Genomic DNA, 23,263 nt, shown 5'->3' on the forward strand with positions numbered 1-23,263 from the left:
TCACACTGGAGATCACTCTATACCTGACCTAACCCTCTTCCTAGCCCCCTGCCAAATATAAGCCAAACAGGGAACAGCTCCCGTGCATTTCTGCTGAAATTATTCCAACTAGCCAATCCTGTATCAGCTTACTTTGCCTTACATGTTCTTCCCACAGAAACTGTAATCAAAGGGCTTGCCCATAGTTTCTTCCTCTGCTTATAACCAAGCCCAGTGGTTCCCTGTGTAGGAATGTCTAGACACATTTTAATTGTTCCTGTTTAATATCCTAGTTCAATATAGCTTAAAACAAAAACAAACAATAACAAAAACAAGCAAAACCCAAAAAAGATTTTCAGAGAAGGCTCTGAATAAATACTAACTTATTTCATGAATGTGAAGTTGAGATTACATTATTAATCACACATTTTTGTATAACTGAGTAAGGTCTTATACTTTAGAACTTTTGTCAAAATACTATTCTTTAAGGAGAATAGCAAGGCTCAGGGGCCTACCTGTACGTACCTATATGTAGTAAAATACTGGGAATTTCCTTTAATTGTTGAAAATGAAGAGAACAATTCCAAATCATGTGAATAACTTCTACTTGAGCAGAAGTCCTCATTTGGAATTCTAGAGGTCTTGATTGTACTATACTATAGAAATAATGTGTAGTAGAGTAGCTGTGCTGACCCATACATTTAAATGTCTCATAAAAACAATTTTCTCTGGGCTGGGGATGTGGCTCAAGCTGGGTTCGATCCTCAGTACCACATAAAAATAAAATAAAGATGTTGTGTCTACTGAAAACTAAAAAATAAATATTAAAAAATTCTCTCTCTCAAAAAAAAACAAACAATTTTCTCACTTGTAATATTACATGCACCAACCTACACATGATTTGGAAATGCTTATTCCTGCAATGCATACATGCTTTAAAATGGGTTATATAAAGTAGATTTAGAAATGCTTATTCCTACAATGCATACATGCTTTTAAATGGGTTATATAAAGTAATGTTTCTACATGTTACTATGCACATTATTTCCATATTTTCCTGATACCGAACCAAATCTCAGTCTAATAAGCTGCAGTATATTGCTCAGACTCTTTGATGGTACTTGGAATGTTTGCCTAATTATTTCTCAAACACTTGTCAGTTGAATGAGGGTCAGAACTCTGCCATGCAGAATTGTTTTGATCAACTTAACATTGTAGTGAATGGAATATGACACATACTTTAAACAGTTTTATGTCAAGGCTAAATTTTAAATATTATTTTTAAAGATATATACAATTTATTTCAACTGGATCTGTGAAAACATTAGAAATCATTTGATACACCAGATATCTTCTTCAAGAATTGGAAAACTCATTGTTTAGTCCATATTGTGCTGAGTTAAAAAGCTTAATTATACAATAAGTTGGCAAGAGTATAGAAAAACACAAATTCTCATACTTTTCTGGTGGGAATGTGAATTAACAAAGCCTATAGAGGACCAATTGAGAAATATCAAAATGCACATCCTCTTTGATCTAGCAATTCCATTTCTGAGAAATTATCCTACTTTTATGTATGTGAAATGACCTTCTATCAAGTTCTTTATTGAAATAATGTTTGTAATAGCACAAGATTGGAAACAATCTAGATAATCATCAGAAGACTGTCAAAGACATGCGAGTATATCCACACAATGGAAGACTATGCAGTGATAAAAAAAAGAATGAAGAGATTTTTATGTTTTGTTATGAAATGATCTCCAACATATCTTAAGTGAAGTCAGCAAGTAGTAATGTGTATGTATTTTTTTGTAATTTATGAAAAAAGGATGAAGAGAAATATGTCAATCTAGATAAATATAGATACATAGGGTTGTAGACAATGTATAGATTTCAATATATTTAATAGATGTAGATATATACAATCTCTATTTAGGCAGAGATTTGTGTTTCTATATATCTCTCTTCTTGAATTTGTGTAAAATATCTTTGTAAGAGTTGAGGAACACTAGTTGCCTCTGTGGGTGGAATGGGCAACTAAAGGAAAGGTGGAAGACGGAGATTTTATATATCCTTTGAACATTTTGGATTTTGAATATTACCAATGGATTGTTACCTATTCAAGCAAAAGTAGATCCAACTTCTTGTAAGTTTATTTGTGCCTGTTTTAGTCAGCTTTTTTGATGCTGTGACTAAAAGATCTGACAAAAACAATTTTAGAGGAGGAAAAGTTTATTTGGGGGCTCACAGATTCAGTGGTTTCAGTCCATAGACAGCCAGTTCCATTCCTCAGGGCTTGAGATGAGGCTGGACATCATAGTGGAAGAGTGTGGCAGAGGGAAATGGATCACTCGGTGATCAGGAAGCATAGAGAGAATGCACTGATAGAGAATCCACTCACCAGATACAAAATACAAACCTCAAAGGCATGCCCCCAGGGACCCACCTCCTCCAGCCACACCCTGTTGGCCTTCTGTTACCCACTCAGTTAATCCTATAAGGGGACTAATTCACTGATCCGGTTAAGGGCTCTCCTAACCCAACCATTTCTCTTCAAAACCTCCTTGCATTGTCTTACCCATGAGCTTTTGGGGGACACATCACATCCAAACCATAACAGGACCCTACATGTGTAAAGACACAAAGGAATCACACATTTGTAGAATCAGTCTGATGTGCTGGGAACACACACCCTCAAGCTCTGCTTCTCTTACAGTAGAAAAAAAAGTTGATGTCTACTGAATGTCTTCTTCCTGTCCCCCATCTCATCAAGCTCTGCATGAAGCAGGGTCTATGACAGGGCACTGCCAGATCTTGGAGAAATAGAAGTGAAAACAAAATTGGAGCACAACTGTTGAATTTGGTGAGGTCAGTGCCTTGACAGGATGTCAGAAAATGAGAGCCCATGTTAGCTTCAAGAATTACTGACTTGTGTTACCTGGCAGGGAACAAGATAAAGTCCATCAAAAATACCACTTGTCATTTCTCCACTTGTTTGGGAGCCAGGAGAATTAAATGAGCTAACATTGTGTTAAAAACTTAGAACTCCTTATTAGGGACATGTTATACCAGTTTTATAATTCTGTGTTTTGTATAGTTTAAAAAATAGCCAAAGCCAATGGTCTTCTATTACATTCAGGAAACTAAACAAGACACAAAATTGATCTTTGCATGGCTGTATTAGAAAGATAAAAGCTACTCTTTTTGAGGTTCAGTATGAGATTTGTCTATTATATTCTTAAAGAAATGTAAAAGATCATTGTTTCTGTGAATTATTCTTCTATATGGTACAAGAACTGAATTCTTGAACTGTTCCCAAATTAAGTACAGAAAGTCACTTTCATATACACATACTCCATACCCAAGTGAAGATGGGGTACAGCCTTTGTCCCAAACTGTTTTAATTTTAGCATTTTTTAAAAACAAAATTCCTTAAGGAGACTATTTAGAAATTCATTTAACATCTCATTAAATTACAAACATTTATTCTTTAAAGAGTTCTTTATTTTATTATACTTAATCCCAGGATTGTCTACAAGGAAAAAAGGATCTATAAATTTAAAATGGGTACAAAATGAAACTGATATGCTTAAAGCATGTCCACGGATTTGTTTAAAACAATTTAAAGATAAGTAATTGTAATCCCAAGTGCTAAAACAAATTTTTTTTAAAAGATATGTAATTGTACATTCTTTGAAGAGTAATGGGAACAAACAGATCTGTAGTCAGTATTAAGTTTTCCTTTATGATAACTGGGGCTTGTGGTTATACATATTTGGTGAGATCATCTAAAAAAAGTTCCCAAGCAAATCAGCTTTTCCCTTTTACCCTCCCTTTGAGAATAACTATGGTACTTAACTTGCTCGGTGCTGTGAGCCTCTCTATTTGCTAACCTCTGATCAAACTGAACCTGGAATTCTGTAATTTTTTGGCTTGGCTTTTCTTTTGTCTTCAAACTCTCTCCCAGGTCTCTCTTTGTCTCTTTCCTTCTGTCTCTGCACCATCCTGTTCCCTGGAGCCAAGTTAAGCCTCTGGGCATCATTAACACCTTTCATCCTTCTGATTGGAAAATGTACTATACATCTTTTAAAAAATGTATCCTTTGTACATGAGGCATGACGGGCGTAATTTTCATGTGGAAGAGCTATGTGCACAGCAGTTTGCTTTGAAAGGGTGAAATGGTGTTGAGAAAAGTTCAACTGTCAATTTCAAATATGTGGTCTGTTGATGGAGGTTGTGGGGTGAAGGCAGAGAGAGCTGCAATTTGTTAATCTTAAGTTATCCTAATCAAATTGGTGGTTGTTCCTCAAAACTCTGGAATGAATGAGAACACGATTTTCAGTAAGGAAACCGGAATATGAGAACAGATTGTGAATAACAGAGAATAACAAAGTTCTTCAAGGGCTCAAAAATGAGAACATATCTAGTTCTGACAACCAGCAAAAGCTTTCTGATGAGCTAGTGTCTGACACTGGCCCTTCTGAAGGGAAGATAAGGAAGTGGTGGTATTCTAAAAGGCTGACTTTTGCTTAAACGCCTTCTTTTCGATGACCATTTCATTTAAAATTATAGTCCATGACCCTTGACCTTCTTCCCTGCTTTACACTGCCTTTACAACTATGACCATCTAATAGACTACATTTTTATTCACTTTTTGGGGAGTCATTTTCCTTCTACTAGATTATGTTTCATCAGGTCATTATTTCATCAGGATTATTGTTGCTTGTGTTTACTACTGTAGTCCTCAGCATCTAGAACAGTGTCTGGCACATAGTAGGCACTTCGTAAATATTTCATTTGTATAAAAAAGGCTCAGACACTGGGAAACAGGACAGATATGGAGAGCAGAGATTAACCCAGTTGGATTAGATTATTGAATAAGGGATAAATTTGGAATAATAGGGAGAGATTCTACCAAATTCTCCCTCTGCCCTGATGACATAATGACTATCTCTGAGCTCATTGTTTGAAGGTCCAGTTTCCAATCACTATGTATCTTCACAATGCAGTGTGTGATTCACACAGCACCCAGCACAAGCATTCAACTAAGGTCTGTTGAGGGAATGAGTATGTTTGTAAGTTCTCAGTCCATGTCAGTTACTTTTTGTTTTGTTTTGTTTTAAGAATTTTAAATCACTAGAATATAGTCAGTTGATCCACAGAATTTAAGGCTAGGAGTTCCTGAGATGGGGTCAGTTTTAGAAGTTCTGCTTTAAGCAACACAACAATGTCCAATAGACCAGAACAGATGTTGGTTCAAACTCAACAGCTTTCCCTAGTTTCTGAGGCAGTTGTTCCTTGCTGTGGGTAACTTTCTACTGTGTATAATTCGGGGACCAGGCCCATTCATCTGATAGCTACAGTATGCTTCAAGGCCTTGTCAAAGTCATTGTATAGCTAGTGGGTAGGGGAAAAGAGAGGAGGGCCTTGGTATGCAGATGCCATTCATCACTTCTACCTCTTGTGGTTGGAAGTCATATACATGATCACTCCTACCCACATGGTTGTGAAACATAAACCCCAAGGAATTTGATTTTTGATGACTCATTACTGTATTCTTAAAGTCAGTATCTATCTGCTATATGAAGAGATGCAGAGCCCCTGGTTAGCATAGTCTTTCCCAGTAGGTCCAGATATGACTTTTTGGTACTCTGAGATGTACAAACTAAAAGGCAGGTTATCTGCCTCCTGTATCTTCTTTGCCCTCATGTGTAATGACAAGCTAAGACAGGACATCCACAGAAACATCTCCCTTCTGAAACGGGGAGGAACAGGAGGTGTGCACTCATAGGCCAGGTAATGACAACACTATTTCACACACAGCACATGAGAAAGCCTCCCACTCTAGCAGGAGAAGAAGGTCCTGGTTTGGATCCATTGTCTGCCATCTGGGATGAACTGCCTACCCTGCTCCCTGGCTTTCTCTAGGAGGTTCTCCTTCACCCATTATTCACCACAGCCACATTTGGAGTAGATATCGATGAGTATGCACTCCTTGGAGGCAAGCAATTTTTGCAGCCTGCTTCTTATTTGTTCAAGTTTGGAGTCCCGATAGTTGTCTAAAGTTTCATCTGGCAAAGTTTTATCTTTTGGTCGAGTCTGTGGTATCTTGGGCTACCTTTCAGAAACTAATTAGGCTTCATGTTCTCCCTTTAAATTTCATTAAGTTTCCATACCCCAAGTTCTTTCCTAGATGTAATTCTCAAATTTGTTTCATTATTAATTTTTCTTCCTGGTCCCCACACACTGCCTGCCATCTTCCAACTTAATAGAAGTCACTTTGAGGACATTTGATACAGCTGGGATAGAAAGATAGAAAAGTAACTCCCTTAATCAGAGTCCCTTTGCAAACCCAAGAAATTCTAATGGACCTTCTTTGTTCAACACCATTTCCAATCTTATTTTCTTATGTTTAGAATTTAGAATCAGCCTGATTTTCCTGCCCTGTAAACTGGTCAATTCCTGCCCGAATTCAGCTCTTTCTTATAATACTCCCTATTCTACAAGCAGAAAATACATGCAAAAATTCTGCCTATTTTCAACAACTGTAGAACTGTAGGATCAACAGGCATTTCCTTTGTCTTTCAAGATCAACTGACAGTGTTACCAAATGTTTTGTTAGCATAGAACACTGGCTTCTTTCTTTCTAGATTGTGACATCTACATTGTAAGCCGGCAGCTTCCCTCTATATGGTAATTCAGAATTCTGGAAATTTTCCATGTCTGATTCTTTTATTCTTTTGCCATTTTTGCTGTCATCCATGCAGAAAAGGAAGGAAGGCATAGAGAGAGAACTTCCACTCTTTAACATCTTTGCTCACAAGTGGCCCACTTCTCTTTTGTGTACATCCCATTGACTATACTCAGTCATTCTTCCCTTCTGTATGGCTTATAGTCTAAATGTTTGCAAGCATGACTTTGCATTTGTCCTTGAGATAACTTTAATTTCTGTGTTTCTGAAACTTTTGCTGTTTTATTAAAGTTACCTGATTATAATGTCCTCAAATAATTGCTTACTTATTATCCACTGATGCCACCTTCCCGCTTTATGAACATTCTCAAGAGACCATTATTCAAGGATTTGATGAAGAAAAAGAGGCTAAGTATTACTAGCCAGAGAATTAACTTTTATGGCTCATGTTTCTTATATTCCTCACCTGAGATTGAATCCACTTTGGTATTATGATTTAAATCTCACTTTTACAAGTTATTAAGGAATAAATTATGCTAAGCAATATTCTAAGTTCTATGAAAGTCAGTATTTAGTACACATCATTTATCTTGACCAACCTTGATCAAATGGTCTCTTGAATAAAAGGACTATTGTATATTTTCTAAAGGAATTGGGTGACCCTGAGAGATTTGTTATTCCAAAATCAATTTTGTGTAGTTTCTTTATAATCTCTAAATTGTTCTCCCTATTATTTTTCAAATGCTGAGGCCAAACAATAAGATCTGTGACTTGTAGAGACAACTTTAGATTTGTTGAAGTACAAATATCATACTTATTGCTGCCATTTCTCCCTCAATCTCTCAGCACCTACTTAGTTATTCACATTAGAAAAATTACTTTAATGTTTGCTGTCAATTACTTAAATATATCAAGATGCAACAAACTTTGTAGTTTAAACACATTGTTAATCAAGGCAGAATTTTAAAAGCTCAGAAGGTTGCTGAAAGTGGCAGGAGAGTTGGCCAATTGCCCAGGGCCATACCACTGTTGGACAGCATTGTGAAGAAACCCATATATGTATTTCTAAGTGACCTTTCTTGCTGTCAGCTAGCTACCAAATATTTTCAACAAAAGATTTTTTAAAATCTAATATTTGCCAGGCATGGTTTTGCATGCCTGTAATCCCAGTGGCTCGAGAGGCTGAAACAGGAGGATTACAAGTTCAAAGCCAGCCTCAGCAAAAGCAAGGCACTAAGCAACTCAGTGAGACCCTGTCTCTAAATAAAGTGGGGATGTGGTTCAGTGGTCGAGTGACCCTGAGTTCAATCCCCGGTACCCACCCCCAAACAAACAAAACCTAATATTTTAGGTAAAACGTTTCCTTAAATCATATTCAAAAATAACTCTTTTACTAAGACCCTGTCTTAAAATAAAAAAAAACAGGTAGAGGATAGGAAAGGTAGCAGAATGCAACAGTCACTAGTATGGCAATATGTAAAAACGTGGGTGTGTAACTGATGTGATTCTGCAATCTGTATTTGGGGTAAAATTGGGAATTCATAACCAACTTGAATCTAATGTATGAAATATGATATGTCAAGAGCTTTATAATGTTTTTAACAACCAATAAAAAAAAATTAAAAAAAAAAAAAAGACTATATGTAAATAAAGAAGAGACCACGTGTTCAAATATATCTAAACCTTGTACTAAGGAATGAATCTGTGTTTATTAAAATAATATGCATAATAAAAAAAATTAAAAAAAAAAAAAAAATAAAAATAAAAAAAACAAAAAGGGCTGGGGTGTGGCTCACTGGTAAAGTACCCCTGGGTTCAATCATCAGTACCCAAAACCTCAAACAAACAAAACTCCCCCCAGATGAATTTTCTCCTAAAATTAGAAAAGGCTCTGTAGAACAGAAAGCAAATGGCTCCATTTTTCAATCTATCTAACTGGGATAGTAATGCTAACCTTTCTAAAAATTATGAGAATTATGACATAATATATATTTGGCCCCTAGCAGAGTGCTTGGCACATAGTAAGTGTTCAGTCTCTTCTTTCTCCTTTTGTGATGGGTAGAGATTTTAGGTTTAACACCTACTTTTTGCCATGACCTTTTCATTTCTCTATATTTTTCTTCAGACAGGGGGGTTAGTGAGAACAAGGACTGTTGCGAGCCATCCATGGGCTACGTGTGGGCTGCTGCTCATCAAACCCTATTAAATAGGAGAATCTGGTGTCTGGGAATGACCAGTGGATCAGATCTGCTAAAGGTCCCACACAGCACCTGAGATGGGTGTGACCTGCTAAGATGCCAATCAACCTGCTGACTGCGAGACATTAGGAAGCAAGACTCCGCCCTTGAAACATTACCCCTGCCTTTAATGTACCCTTAAATAAACCACTAGAGCCATCTTCTTTTGTCTAGTTCCAGCTCCCAGGGGGACTAAACCTATCAGGGGCTCTGCTTTTGAAAATAAATTTATGACTCTTTGTCTTTTGTTCTTTACTAATTATTCTAGACTTTAACTTCTCAGGTGGCTTACACCATCCTCCGCAGGAAGAAGAAACCCCCAATGAGACGCTGGCCATCACCCCATAAAGGACCTTACCATATCCCTGGGGCTGGTGAAAGTGCCATGACACCTTCTGTCATGTGTGTGTGTGGTGTGTGTGTGTGTGTGTGGGGGGGGGTGTGTGTGTGTGTATGCACATGTGTATATGCTGAGGATTAAAACCAGGGCCTTGGGCATGCTAGGCAAGCATTCTACCACTGAGATACAGCCCCAACCCCACACAGCCCACTTTTCTGTCTTGCTTCATAATTCTCAAGCTGGACACTGTAAGCTTTACTCCTTTGATAGCTGGTCAATGTTAAGCTTTGGCAAGAGAGGGCTTTAGAGGAATACAGAAAGACATGGGAAAGGAAGGCGATTCTTTTTCTGGCTCCCATCTGCTTTATTCCTTCCTATGACAAGGCGTCTGGTAACATTTTGGAAGACCAGTGACACTTATTTCCAGCAAGTTTTACTGATACCAAAGCAAGAGACCAAACCCCAGTCTTCTAGCTCCCCAGTTCTTGGGCCACCAATTCTAAGAAGATCTGAATCTCTCCCTTAAGATGGAGAGAAAGATGGTGTACCAAGTTCTTAGATCCTTTTTTTGATACTTTTAATCATGCTGAGAATTAGAAGCTGCCCTTTGTATTTGTATTTTCTCTTATGTACTTTTAGAAATTAGTCATCATTTACTTGTTAGTACTACTTGGCTTAGTCCATTTTCTCTTGCCATAACAAGATACCCTGGCTAGGTAATTTTATAAAAGAAGTTTATTAAGTTTATGGTTGTGGATATTGCAAGTTCAAGATTGGATAGCTTCATTTGTCAAGGGCATCATGCTATGTCATGACATGATGGGAAAATAGCTATGTGGGAACATGAAGAAAGGCCCCAAACAAGGGGAACCTAGATTTATAATAACTTGCTCTCAAAGGTAAACATTTCAGTCTCTTGAGAGCTGCATTTATCCCTCTTAATGATCTAATCACTTCTTAAGGGTCCTACTGCTTCTCAACACTGTAACCCTGGGGACCATATTTCAATATAAGATTTGGAAGGGACAAAGCATAGTACTACTTTATATTAAAATTTTCCTATTAATTATTGGTGTGGTTTCTATCTCCTGAATGGACCTTGACCAATCTAATTGTTCAATAGTATTTTGTTGACTAAATGAATAGGTTATTCCAAGTGAGGCTCTTGATATGGCAGTTGGAATTTTAGGGAAGGAAAGGATAGACATATCAAAGGAGGGAAGAAGAGTATATTCTGCCCTTCCATCAGTTTATCCTCCCATATCTATTCACTTCTTATCTGGAAGCCCAAGGCTTGCTCTCTCTGTATCAGAATGCTTTATGTCGGTATCATCAAAAGGCTAGGCCTAGTCTCATAACAAAGAGGCATCTTCTGTCTATACTTCTGATATGATCTAAGGGAGTAAACAAATGAAATTTGCTATTTAGCTTCTCGAAGATTACCTTATCTGTACTAGGTCAATGCATTTTCCCTGCTAGAATATGGTCCATGTTCTCAGTACTTTCTCCTTTCTTCTTTTTCAATAATATAATGCTGATTCTTAGCCTGAATCCCTGTCCACATTTAAAGTATGGCCATAATATGAGAGAATAGAAGGAATGCTGATGGCCTTGAAATAAATGCAATGATCAGGAAGACATTTAAGAAATGTGTCTCTGGGACCATGGAATTTTAATCCCTCCACATTTATACAACCAGAAAAACATAATGGTAGAAAGTAAGAAACTCCTTTAATCAGGAAAGTCTTTGTGGTTGTGGCTAATGAATATGCAAAAGCTGCTTTGAAATTGTTTTAGGGCATGAAGAATTGCCACATATGGATCCCTGGTACCTGCTTTAGGTCATCAGGAATGAGTTTAATCAAGTATGTCAGAGAATTGAAGAGAGACAGACATATTTGATTATATGAAATCACACATTAACTTGTAGGCAAAACACCTGAACTCATTTTTTTTTCAAATTCAAATGTTTCTGATAATCAGTTTTATTGTGTTCATTGAGTTAGTCAATACCCAAAAGCAAAGATCTAAATTTAAGTAAGAATTTGATGAAAGATGGAAGATCTCAGAGATGGTTCTTTCAAGAAAATTATCAGGCTATTATAGAAATTCTATTTCCTCCATAAAATTTCCTTAGTATTTGAAGAGACGGATAACTCTTCCTACCTCACACTCGGAACACCATGAGACCTCCTTAACTCATCATTCCACCATTAAGAACCCATTAATTCCTTAATTCCACCTATATCTTCCCTTTTAAAATTGTGTTAAAAATATTTCCAGTCATACATATGTTCTTGATGAGAATCTAAGTCAGGGTTTTTTTTGTATTGTAATTATAGGCATGTCAATGGATAAATGAACTACATTTACTCATCCTTCAAAAAATATTTTTTGAATGCCTATTACTGACAGGCACCAGGGAACAAAGATGAGTCAAGACATCCATCATACCCATAGAAGTATTGTTGGGAGTCCACCGGGTTCCAAAGACTAACTTCCCCATCCCCCAAGAAGAGCCGTCCAATGGTGAGCCCTGCTGGCTCACATGATCCTTACCCACCAATCAGACTAGCCCTGCTGGCTCACATGATCCTTACCCACCAATCAGACTAGCCCTGCTGGCTCACATGATCCTTACCGACCAATCAAAAAGCACCCCATGCCAATTGTCAAACCTTTCAACCATTAAACTGTCATAACTGTCAAACCACCCGGGCTCTATAAATATGCAGAGCTGTTCCTCAATAAATGGGCATTTTCTCTGACAGCAAGCCTTGATTGTTCTTTCAAGTATGATAAATGGTTCTTTCTTTTAGAAGGTTCTCAATCTGGTGAGGGAGATCAGGAAATAGAGACAGAGAAATTAGATAACTTGCTGACACTCATACAACTAGTATATGGAAGAGTCTGGATATGAACCCAGTGTTTCTCTAGGGGTCATACACAATCACCAAGTTAACCACATTGCACTTTTGACCTGTACAAACATTTGCTTGGTTAAATATTTAATAGTGCATTTGGATGATGATAGTCTATTCCTTCAGGTCATTGGTTTTCATTTACATACTTGTGCCCTGAAATTGGCCATTAACATAATGGTCCACTTCTATAAAAAGTGTTCTAGGGTCGGGGTGCTGCCACCCTTTTTACCAACACTGACCTCTAAAACAAAACAAGGCATGGAAAAAAATCATATTTTATACTAGAAAATAAAAATGAAAGAAAATAGGAAAATAGGAAATTAATCAAGCAAAATCTTTGTGGCTATGGCAGATAATATAAAAAGACTGCTCTTAGATCATGGGTCCAAGAAATGGCACTAAAGTAATAGCCTGTACTCTTGATAGAAAACCTTCTAGTCACCAGAAACTTTATCTTTGTCCTTGAAAAAGGAACTTCATCTATTCCTATATCTTGAATCATGGCTACTGTCCTTTAAAAGTGGAAATAGCGAGAGATTCACATTTTAAAGCACAAATCGCTCTATCTTGGTTATTTTTCAGGTGAAGTCTCAAGGATAGATATAAAGGTGACTTACAAGGAACAGGAAAAAAAGTGAAACCTGAGAGATGGATCGTGAAGGAGTAATGGTCTCTTTTAAGCCTCAGCTAGGCTGTGTTCCTGCACTATAAACCCCTTTTAGCACCAGCTGAAAGGTCAGCCATTGCCTTTGTGCAATGCCTCCCTCTATACCATATGCAATTAGAAATCCATTACATTTCAGATCCTTAAGAAACTCATTTCTGTTGGTGAGAAAGTGCAAAGTGATATGGGTGCTGGGATAGAGGTGTCTGTACAATTCAGTGAGGTCAAAGAATTTAAGAACCTGATGCTTTAGCCTGTGCTTTAAAGGTGAGTGGTATTCATTGTGGGCAAAGAGGAGAAAAGCATTCCAGACAGGAGGATCAGCCTGAGAAAAGCAACTTGGTGAGAAATTACAGTATGGTTAGTGTGCTGGAAGCCAAGTCAAGGGTAGGGATGGATGCTGAGAAGTGTTGGAGAAGCAGGGAGGTATCATCTATTTTTTTTTAATTTATTTTTTAGTTGTAGATGGATACAATATCTTTATTTATTTTTATGTTGTGTTGAGAATCAAACTCAGTGCCTTGCATGTATGAGGCAAGTGCTCTAACACTGAGCTATAGCTCCAGCCCTGAGATGTCATCTTGATGAGCCCCATGTGTCATACTAGGAGTCTACCCTAAGCCAGTGTTTTACTCCACTGGACACATATGAAATCCCCTAGGGAGTTAAAAAAATACCAATAACCAAGCCTCAACTGAGCAGCTGAACCAGATCTCTAACACTGGGACTGATGTCAGTCTTTTATGAAATGATTCCTAGGGCTGGGCACAGTGGCACACACCTGTAATCCCAGTGGCTTGGGAGGATGAGGCAGGAGGATTGTGAGTTCAAAGCCAGTCTCAGCCAGCAACTTAGTGAGGCCCTAAGCAACTCAGAGACCCTGTCTCTAAATAAAATATAAAAAGGATGGGGTTGGGGTTCAGTAGTCAAGTGCCCCTGAGTTAAATCCCTGGTACCACCCCCCCCTCCAAAAAAACAAGGGAGAAGATTTCTGTGAGGAGTCTGGGGTGGAAATTACCACAATCAAAAATGGGGGAAACTTAAAAGGTGTTAGAGATGTGACTTCTGACTTTTCAGAAAGATCATCATGGCTGCAGTGTGGAGAATGAATGGAAGCCACCTGTGAGGGCCACAGAAAGGACATGTGGGAGATTAGCGCCATTCAGGCTCATGATGGTCAGAGCTAGAACTAAGGCAGTGGTAGTGAGACTGCAGGGAGGTTAAGCAGCTGTCATCTTCCATTTGGGATTTGGTGACAGTTTGGAATTGGAATATGTTTGTGTGTGTGTGTGGGGGGGGGACGGTGTGATGGTGGTGGTGATAGGGAATAGAAGATGTGAGAGATTACAACAATGACCATAAATCCTTCCCCTGTCTGTATTCACACCTTACAATTCTCTCACCAAGCAAGAGAGCCTATTTCTCCACTCCAACCCTATGTGGCAAAATGACAGCATTCACTCAAGTTTAAGGGAGTTTTGTAAATATGCTCTTTCACATTTTTGGACTCCTGTGACTCCCTAGTAAATCATCCAGAGTTAGCTAGATAAATCAGGAGACATCTGAGCCCAGCCTTCAGCCTGCCAATCACTCATATGTGCATATGAGGTAATGACAAGTGAGGTCAGATGCATGCAGGAGCCCAGTCAAGATCATCATCTTAGAGAGAATGTGTCAGACCCAAACTCTCAAACTGTTCTCTTAATTATGTTAGGAATAGCATTTTCTAATATCCAATAAAATACAGGATATTTTCTAATATCCAATAAAATTACTTTTAAAATTTAAAAAATTAGTCTCAAAACAGGTTGTTTAAATATCAAAACTTGAAAGTTTTAAAAATAGAAAGGAAACATAGTCAAGTCAAAATACTCTGGTACTATCCCAAGGTCATGTTGTCAATCTGCTGAATCAATTAAATAAGAGACTACTGGGGTAGCCATAATTGCCACCATCATAGTTTGTAGAAGGCTTACTTTTGAAAAAATATTTCTAAGCTACTCCTGTTTTCCCACATATTATATTGTTTCTCTGAATATGTTTCTGCTATTGAGTTTTCTAATTATCGAGAGCCACTTAGAGGAGAAAAATACAGGCCACGTCTGAAAATTGTGTTCCTGAAATTTAATCTATAACTTCAATTGGCCATCTGCCTGGATTATAAGGAGCTTTTTCTTGCTTTCAAAAATCATTACAAAGAAAGCAAATGTTGCTTCATTACCTAACAAAGGCTTTAACAAAAATGGAAATGCAATTTTTCTGCCCAAATGTATTGACAGAACAGTATCTTACTTCTACTTCCTATTGAAAACTATTTACTAAGTCACTGGCTGCTTAAGGTCATCATATTAGAATTTTTGCTAAGTTACCACAAATTTTGCAACTTAATTTTATTACTTCTGTTTCTGTAGGTCAGAAATCTGTGCATGGTATGACTGGATTCTGTGCTCAGGGGTGTCACCAGGATGAAAACAAGGTGACAACTTGGGCTGTGTTCTCATCTGGGACTCAGGGTTCTCTTGCATTTTTGCTAGTTGGTGAAATTCATTTCCATGTGGTTATAGGACTGATGTCCCGGTTTTTCTTTTAGTAAGCTGGGGACAGTGCTCAGCAACTAGCAGCCACCTGTAATCTCTTGCCATGTGGCAGTTCACAGGGATGAATTCTTTCAGGCCAGCAGAAACCAACTGGAAAAAACACTCTGTTTTTGAAGGGCTTTCCTGATGAGTTCAGGCCCTACCCATTGATCTTCCTATTTTAGGGTCAACTGATGGTGTGAAAGCCTTTTACTGAAGTACCTAGATTACTGTTTGATGGGTTTCCTTGGAGAGGATATGTGCATACCAGAGCTAAGAATCCTGAGGTCCATCCTAGAAGCCTGCTTATCACAACCATTATTAAAAGATCCTATACTTACAAAATTTCTAATAAAATTAGAATCATACAATTTCCACTGTACAAATTCTACCATCTATCTTTTTCTTTCTTTCTTTTTTTTTTTTGATACTGAGGATTGAACTCAGGGTCACTCGGCCACTGAGCCACATCCCCAGCCCTATTTTGTATTTTTATTTAGAGACAGGGTCTCACTGAGTTGCTTAGTGCCTTGCTGTTGCTGAGGCTGGCTTTGAACTCGTGATTCTCCCACCTCAGCCTCCCGAGCAGCTGGGCGTCCATCTTCTTTCTTACAAGTTTCCCAGTTGACTAAACTATCCAGTTGGGTGTTTCAGTTTATAAGCTCCCCGACATGCAGGTATTCCAAAGCTCCCAGAGGTTCAGGTGTATGACTTGGGAGCATACCAAGGAGGATTAGAGAAGACATGAGTTAAATACAGGAGAAAAAAAAATTAGGATTGAAAGATAGAGATCATACTGGGATGAGAGCAGAAAATTCCACATTCAAAACAAAGGTGTGAAATATAGTTGTGCAGTACAGATGAAGTACAGTTTCCTCTATGGGAATTTGTGACTCTTGGCATGTCCATCAATGATACCTGGTGAACAACCAATATCTTTAGGTTTGTGCTCCAGTTTGAGAAAAAAAAAATGACAAACTTAGAAAAACAGAGCAGTTTTCTACCCTCTCTCTCTCTGATGAGAAAACTGGAAACAGAAATGTCATTAATTTCTCCTTCAACAAGAATGTGTCAACTCTATAATAGAAACTTTGAGATATTGCATAAAGCCATTTCTGTTTCTTCAGAGCACAAACAAAGAATTTGTGAAGAAATGCAGGCAGAACACGGTGTTCAGATTCTAATTTTACTCACCTGCAACCTGTTCCCCTTCCATCATAACTTTATTTAAATCATGGTTATGCTCTTAATTAACAATTTAATTGGTTGGTGCTTTCTCGATCCTGTTCTCTGGGGGCATGGTTTTCTGTTTAACTTTCTTGTTTCAATTCTTCAGCAAAACCATAAAATTTAATTAGGAGAGTAACCAGCTTTGTAACAGCAGTTCTATGTCTAATTAGCCATGCTTTGACTGCACCTTCTCAGATTCCACTCAATATTATACACACATTTTGCATTTGTTCATGTTTCAGATAAGACTTTGTGAATTTATAGCCAAAGCATGTCATCCAATCACTTTTCCCTCTCCTTAACATGCTTGGTTATAGCCAGTGAAATCAGGAAAATTAACTTAAAGCCTTCATATAAAAAACCAAGGCTAAGTCATAGATTGGTACTTTACTGAATGCCTGTTTTGTATTGATGTGGAACAAATTACCACAAACTTAGCTGCTTAAAACGATTTCCATTTATCATCTCACAGTTCTGTAGAAGAGAAATCCAGGCATGGCTGGATTCTTTCTTTAGGCTTTCCATAGGCTAAAACCAAGGTGTTAGCTGGCCTGCATTCTCACTGGGGTCTCAGGGTCTTCTTCCAAGCTTACATAGTTGTAGCAAAAGCCAGGTCCTTGTGGTTGTAGGACTGATGACTCCATCTGATTGCTGCCCATCAGCTGGGGATCACTCACCTTGTAGAGGTCACTATCGTTTATTGCCATATAACTTCCATGGATATTTTACAACATAGCCATTGTGAAATGCTTTGAGACCAGTGGGAGCACTTCTCTTTCTTCTTCCTCTGTGAGCAGTTGGAAAAAATTTTTTGCTTTCAGAGAGCTCAATCTCCCTTCTATTACATCATCATGGGAATGGCTATTCCATCCTCTTCACAAGGGATCAGTGTTACAGGACTTGCACACAGAGGGCAGAAATCTCAGGGCCATGTTAGAATTCTGTGCTTTTAGAATAAGGCGGCAACTAAAGTCTTTGTGGCAAATCTCCTCCTTTCCCCCTGAAGGCACTGCACAAGATATGCAAGGAAGCTTTTAGCAATGGCCCCAATTCTGTCCTATCAGCTTCTCAGGCCAGAAGATGACAGACAGTCATATTCTTTCTTCTCTGCAGGCTGTCTTCTTTGCCTAGCCAGAATTGCTGCTTTCCCTAGAGCAAATGGATCACTTGGTAAAATCATTTGAATTTAAAATGACATCAAGGTAAAAGATGCTTTCAGACAGAAATTTATCTAAGCTCAATACCTCAGACTGTAGTTCAATAAAACTATTTCTCTAGTGAAAGGAAAAGAAGAACCGTGCAGGAAAGATTTAACAGAGCAGGCCTGAAAATGCTATCTTTAGAAAGGCCTGTTTGCAAAAATTTTGTCTTGGCTGGCATCTGGGAAGTTGGATTTCAGGAGGGTTCCTACCACCCTAACTGATGAGAGTGACTCAATGTGCCTATATTGTTTATACAAACAATATGGTTCATGCCAAATATGTGCTTTTCTTCTAGAAGCCTGGAATTTTTTTTTATGTGCCAGACAGATAGTGATGACATGACCAGACCTCATCAAAACCTTGGACATGGGGTTTCTAATGAGCTTCCTTGAGAACGTTGCAATGAGAATGTTGCACAGTGTTGTCAAAACTCACACCAGGGGAATTCAGCATGTCCTATGTGATTCTGCTGGGAGAGGACTATTGGAGGCTTCTGCCTGGGTTCCCCTGGACTTTACCCCACGCACCATTCCCCTTTGTGGATTTCATTTTTTTTTTTTAATCTCTTTGCTGTGAAAAAAATCACAGCAATCAGGAGAATTACATGTTGGTTCATGTGAGGCCTCCTGCAAATCACTGAACCTGAGGGTGATCTTCGCATTCACCAACTCTACGAATAAAGTAAATGAGAATCTGATAGTGCTTACATTCTGAGACTAGGCTTCACTGCCCTGCAAACTCAGCCTATATGCTCTCCTCTGGGAAGAGGATTGAGCAGTCAGACTAGAGGTCTTAGAGGGCTGGCATTGCCTGGCTGCTTGTTCTAATTCTGTACCAAGACGGGGCAACTTCACCTCTGTCTTTCTTTCTCAGTTACTTCATCTGTAAAACAGCAATAATTATTATACCCACTTCATAGGCTTGTCAACATGAGGTAGTTTATAGAAAGCATGTAGCCCTGTGTGGCAGGCTCACAGTGACTGAGAAGGGCTGATGTAATTATCCATGGAGTGGAATTACTGGAGCCTCGTTTGTCTTAGCATCATTATCATCATCATTTTTTTTTTTTTTTTGGTGGTGCTGGGGACTGAACCCAGCATCTTGTCGATGTTAGGCAAGAACTTTACCACTGACTATATTCCCATTCCTTTAAATTTTTTTTTTTTTAAAGTTTTGAGACAGAATCTCACTGTAAGCTGGCCTGGAACTTGTGATCCTTCTGCCTCAGCCTCCTGAGTAGCTGGGATTTTAGTTAAGCACCACCTTACCTGCCAGGGTTCTGATATTAACTCCCTTCTTCTTGTCACTTTCCTCCACACTTTTTTTACCAGTACCCTCTTCTTCCCTTCTCACAGTGGTCTACTAAACCCCTCACTTGACTACCTTTCTTTAAGGATAAAATGGAAACTACAGGGTCTAATATAAATGTGAAGTCATCAGTGCTATCTATGCTCAACATCTTCCATCTGTGATGGTTTCTGAGAGTTTATAAGCAACCCTAATAATTCTCACTGATATGATTTTACTGCTTTTGAAAATGGTAAGTGATTATCATGTGCAAATTCATTTTCATAGCTCTGTATCTTTGTTTCATAGCTTTGGCCTATCATGTAAATAGATTCACAAATTGGAGAAAAATCCTTTGTTCTGATATTTGGTTCAGAAAATCTGTTCTCTAAAACATGAGTCTAAAATAAAAGTGGCTATTTCATTTTTCCAATGGTATATTTAAAAACGATTTCAATGGAAATGGAAACTTCTACTCAAATCTTTCTTTACTTCATTACAACTCTTAAGATCCTGCAGGACTGGTTACAGAGAGTTCAGATATATACTGCCAAAGAGGACATGGTGGGAGTTGATGATCATACATGACCAGAAAGGGTTAATGTCAGCATCACAGAAGTAGAGAGTCCTTCAAGGAGGAAAGGAGGTTTAGGAAAAGCCCAGCAAGCACAGTCTCTCAGATATTGGGTAAAAGAACCACAATTTTAGGGGAGGGGTATGGAGATACCAATCCTTGAAAATGGACACTGCTTGGGTCAGGGCTGAGGACGAGAAAGAAGGAAAGGAACCAGTAAACTCAAAGTTAAAAAAAACTTTGTTTGTAAATAAATGATATTTAAAGGGAAGGTACAAAAGAGAAAAATCAAACCATAAATAAAAGACCAAACATATGGAAACTACAATTGTCTCTAGAAACCATCATGTTTATCCCTGCTGTCTCATCCCCTAACACTTTCTCCAGGTAGCATTGTACTTCCATCATCTAGAAAAATATTTCTCTGTCTCATATTAGAGATTAATGATGCTGCTTTGGTAATCAGCTTTGCCATTTGTTAAAATGAAGCCTAATCACCATGTAATTTTAAAAGCCTGCTTGTGTTTTGGTAGGCATGGAAAACAGCTCTTTGCCACATTTCTTATAACTTTTGAGTTAAAGCTAACACTCAATTATATGTAGTGATGGAGAAATGAGAAACTCTAAATCCATAAAATTCATCAGACATGATATAATCACAGCCTTCAAACTTTGCCAGCCAGATTCTCCTATCAGACCAACTGAAACATAGCAACATAATTAACTCGCATTTCTAGGTTGTATTTTCCTCAACTCACTTCTGCCTAAAGTTTTAATTAGGAGGAAAGTATCTTGCTGATCCGTAGGATGATTGCAAGAAGGAAAAGTGAAGTTCTGAAAACTATAAGCTAAATTCACTCATTCCTTAAAGGAAACAAAATAAAACAAAACAAGACATTTACAGAATTTCTAGGATATTCCAGGCAGCCTTGAGGAACAAGAAATGAGTAAAAATAGACAAACTCTCATGAAGCTTACATTATACCTGGGAGATGGATAAGTGAACTACTAAACTATGTTTTACATAATTTTTAATAGTTTCATCTCTTTTTGTGTAATTTTCAAAGATTTTTTTTTTTTGGAGGTATACTGGGGATTGAATTCAGGGGCACTCAACCACTGAGCCACATCCCTAGCCCTATTTTGTATTTTATTTAGAGACAGGGTCTTACTGAATTGCTTAGTGCCCCACTTTTGCTGAGACTAGCTTTGAACTCACAATCCTCCTGCCTCTGAGCAGCTAGGATTACCAGGCGTGTGCCACCGTGACTAGCTAAGATTTTTTTTTTTTTGAGCAGCCTAAACTTAAATGCTTTAAATGCTTTTTCAAAGTATCTCTGCATTTACCTCCCCTGGCTAATTAATACCAATTATTTAGGTGCAGTCAGCAAAGCCCCATAAACAACCACAAGCTTAATTCTACCCCAAGCGGATATTCTGTTACCTTGAATTGGTGATGTATTTTCTTCAGTGCATATGTTTCCTCTTCTGTTTTGGGAATAAGTCTTATCACCTTATCACTATAAAAAAAGAGATGATATTTACTTTTAAAAAATAAAGATAACAGCTATCCCTTTCTTACCCGTTAAGAAACTGCCTCTGCCCTTAAGAAAAGCAGCAAAACTTCACTGACCAGTAAGTATTTTATCCAGTTTTTGTTAGTCTCTGATTACATTGGGTCTCTTTTCCTTGTCTCAAAACAATTTGGTATTTCATCAGTTTTTGAAGACTATAAAATTAAGAACCATCTATTTATTTATTTTGAGGTATTGGGGATTGAACCTAGGACCTTGCACACGCTAGATAAACACTGCACAAAGTGCCCATTTTTAAAAAAATATTTTTTTTTACTTGTAGATGGACATAATACCTTTATTTATGTATTTATTTTTTTAAATGTGGTGCTGAGGATCAAACTCAGGGCCTCACACGTGCTAGACAAGTGCTCTGAGCTACAAAGCCCCGCATTGTTTTATGTTGACACTGAAAAAGCATGTGACTTTTAGGGAGATGACATACAAAATCCATACACTATGCAAAGTTCCTGAGTTGGATCCTTTCCCCATCTCTGTGGGACAACTCGTTTCTATTATACAGAGTTTCCCAGCTAAACAGGAAACAGGCTGGCCAACAACTGCTTATAGGTGTGCCATGGGATATTGGTGGCTGCAAAGTTTTTAGATTGATTGGAGCTTCAAACCATGGTTAATAACCATTAATATTTGCCACCATTGAAAGGATGATTGAATATGCTATAAGGTGTTTTATTTTTATTGTTTTTGTAAAGGGCCAGAATTGCTTAAAATGACTTGAAGTCTTCTCTGTGTGCCAGAGAATTCTCAGTGGGGGTTGACTCCTTTCGCAGATTGCCAGGCAGGTATAATTAATTTCCAGGTGTGACATGGGTTGCAGAGCACAGCTCTAGCATATAACCATCACAACTACTCAATGTTTTTTTGCATAGAGTATATGCTTATTAATTATTAATGGTTGACCTGGTATGGTGGTACACACCTGTAATCCCAGTGGCTGGGGAGGCTGAGGCAGGAGAATAGCAAGTTCAAAGCCAGCCTCAGCCGAAGCGAGGTGCTAAGTAACTCAGTGAGACCCATATAAAATAGGGCTGGGGATGTGGCTCAGTGGTCGAGTGCCCCAGAGTTCAATCCCTGGTTCCCCAGTACTCCACCCCCCCAAAATTAATAGGTTGCATAAAGAACATTATTGAGAATTACTGCCTTAAAAAGGAAATGGGGGGGGGCTGAGGCTGGGGGTCAGTGGCAGAGCACTTGCCTTGCATGACTGAGGCACTGGGTTCGATCCTCAGCATCACATAAAATAAAGAGATAACTAAAGATAGTGTGTCCATCTACAACTAAAAAAAAAAAATGTTTAAAAAAAGGAAAAGGGAAAATTAAGTAAATAAAGTGTAATAGGAATTATAATTTTCATGACTTTCTATGCCATTTAACAATGACTTAAGATAGTGTGGATATGCACGTACATGTATATGTATATTCTCAACAAAAACCCTACCAGCTTGCTCACAACTTGTCTCTCCAGCTTTGAATATGCACCAGGAATAAGGATGGAATTTGCATGCTTTTACATGGTCTTACTTCTTAGAAGAATAGCAGTTCCAAAGATGAGGTAAAGCTAAAGTGGACAACATCAGACCCCAGGTGACCTCCAGATTGATTGGGCAGGATTTGGCGGGGGGTGGGGTGGTGTATTTACTTTCACTTTAACTTTGTGATTTCAAAGGATCCCATTTTACTTTCTTTAGTTCTATGAATGAAAAGGCCCTTGGCTTGCTGACAATAACTCAGTGTGTTTTAGGCACCACTCTAGTACATCTTTGCAGCTTTGGTTTTCTCAAATCACACAAAACCACCTCTCAGTGTCAATGTCATGAAATCCATATTTCTGGAAAGAATAAAAGAAAGTAGAAGAGAAAAAAAAATTTAAGTCACCGTAAAACAACTCTAAATATAACCTTTGGAATTTACATGTGATCTCATCTCTTCCAATTCTGGTACATATTTCTCTGACCTTTGATTTT

General features: G+C 38.1%; 1 protein-coding gene across 1 annotated transcript in view; it reads right to left on the reverse strand.

The window, feature by feature from the left end:
• Nucleotides 1-23,263, reverse strand: part of Cpa6 (carboxypeptidase A6) — a 293,552-nt gene that overhangs the window by 157,548 nt on the left and 112,741 nt on the right. The window contains exon 2 of the mRNA XM_027932848.2: nt 21,149-21,224. Coding sequence (XP_027788649.2) covers nt 21,149-21,224 — 76 coding nt within the window. The remainder of the gene's footprint in view (nt 1-21,148; nt 21,225-23,263) is intronic.

Source organism: Marmota flaviventris, chromosome 15, assembly GCF_047511675.1.
Source record: "Marmota flaviventris isolate mMarFla1 chromosome 15, mMarFla1.hap1, whole genome shotgun sequence".
NCBI lineage: Eukaryota > Metazoa > Chordata > Mammalia > Rodentia > Sciuridae > Marmota > Marmota flaviventris.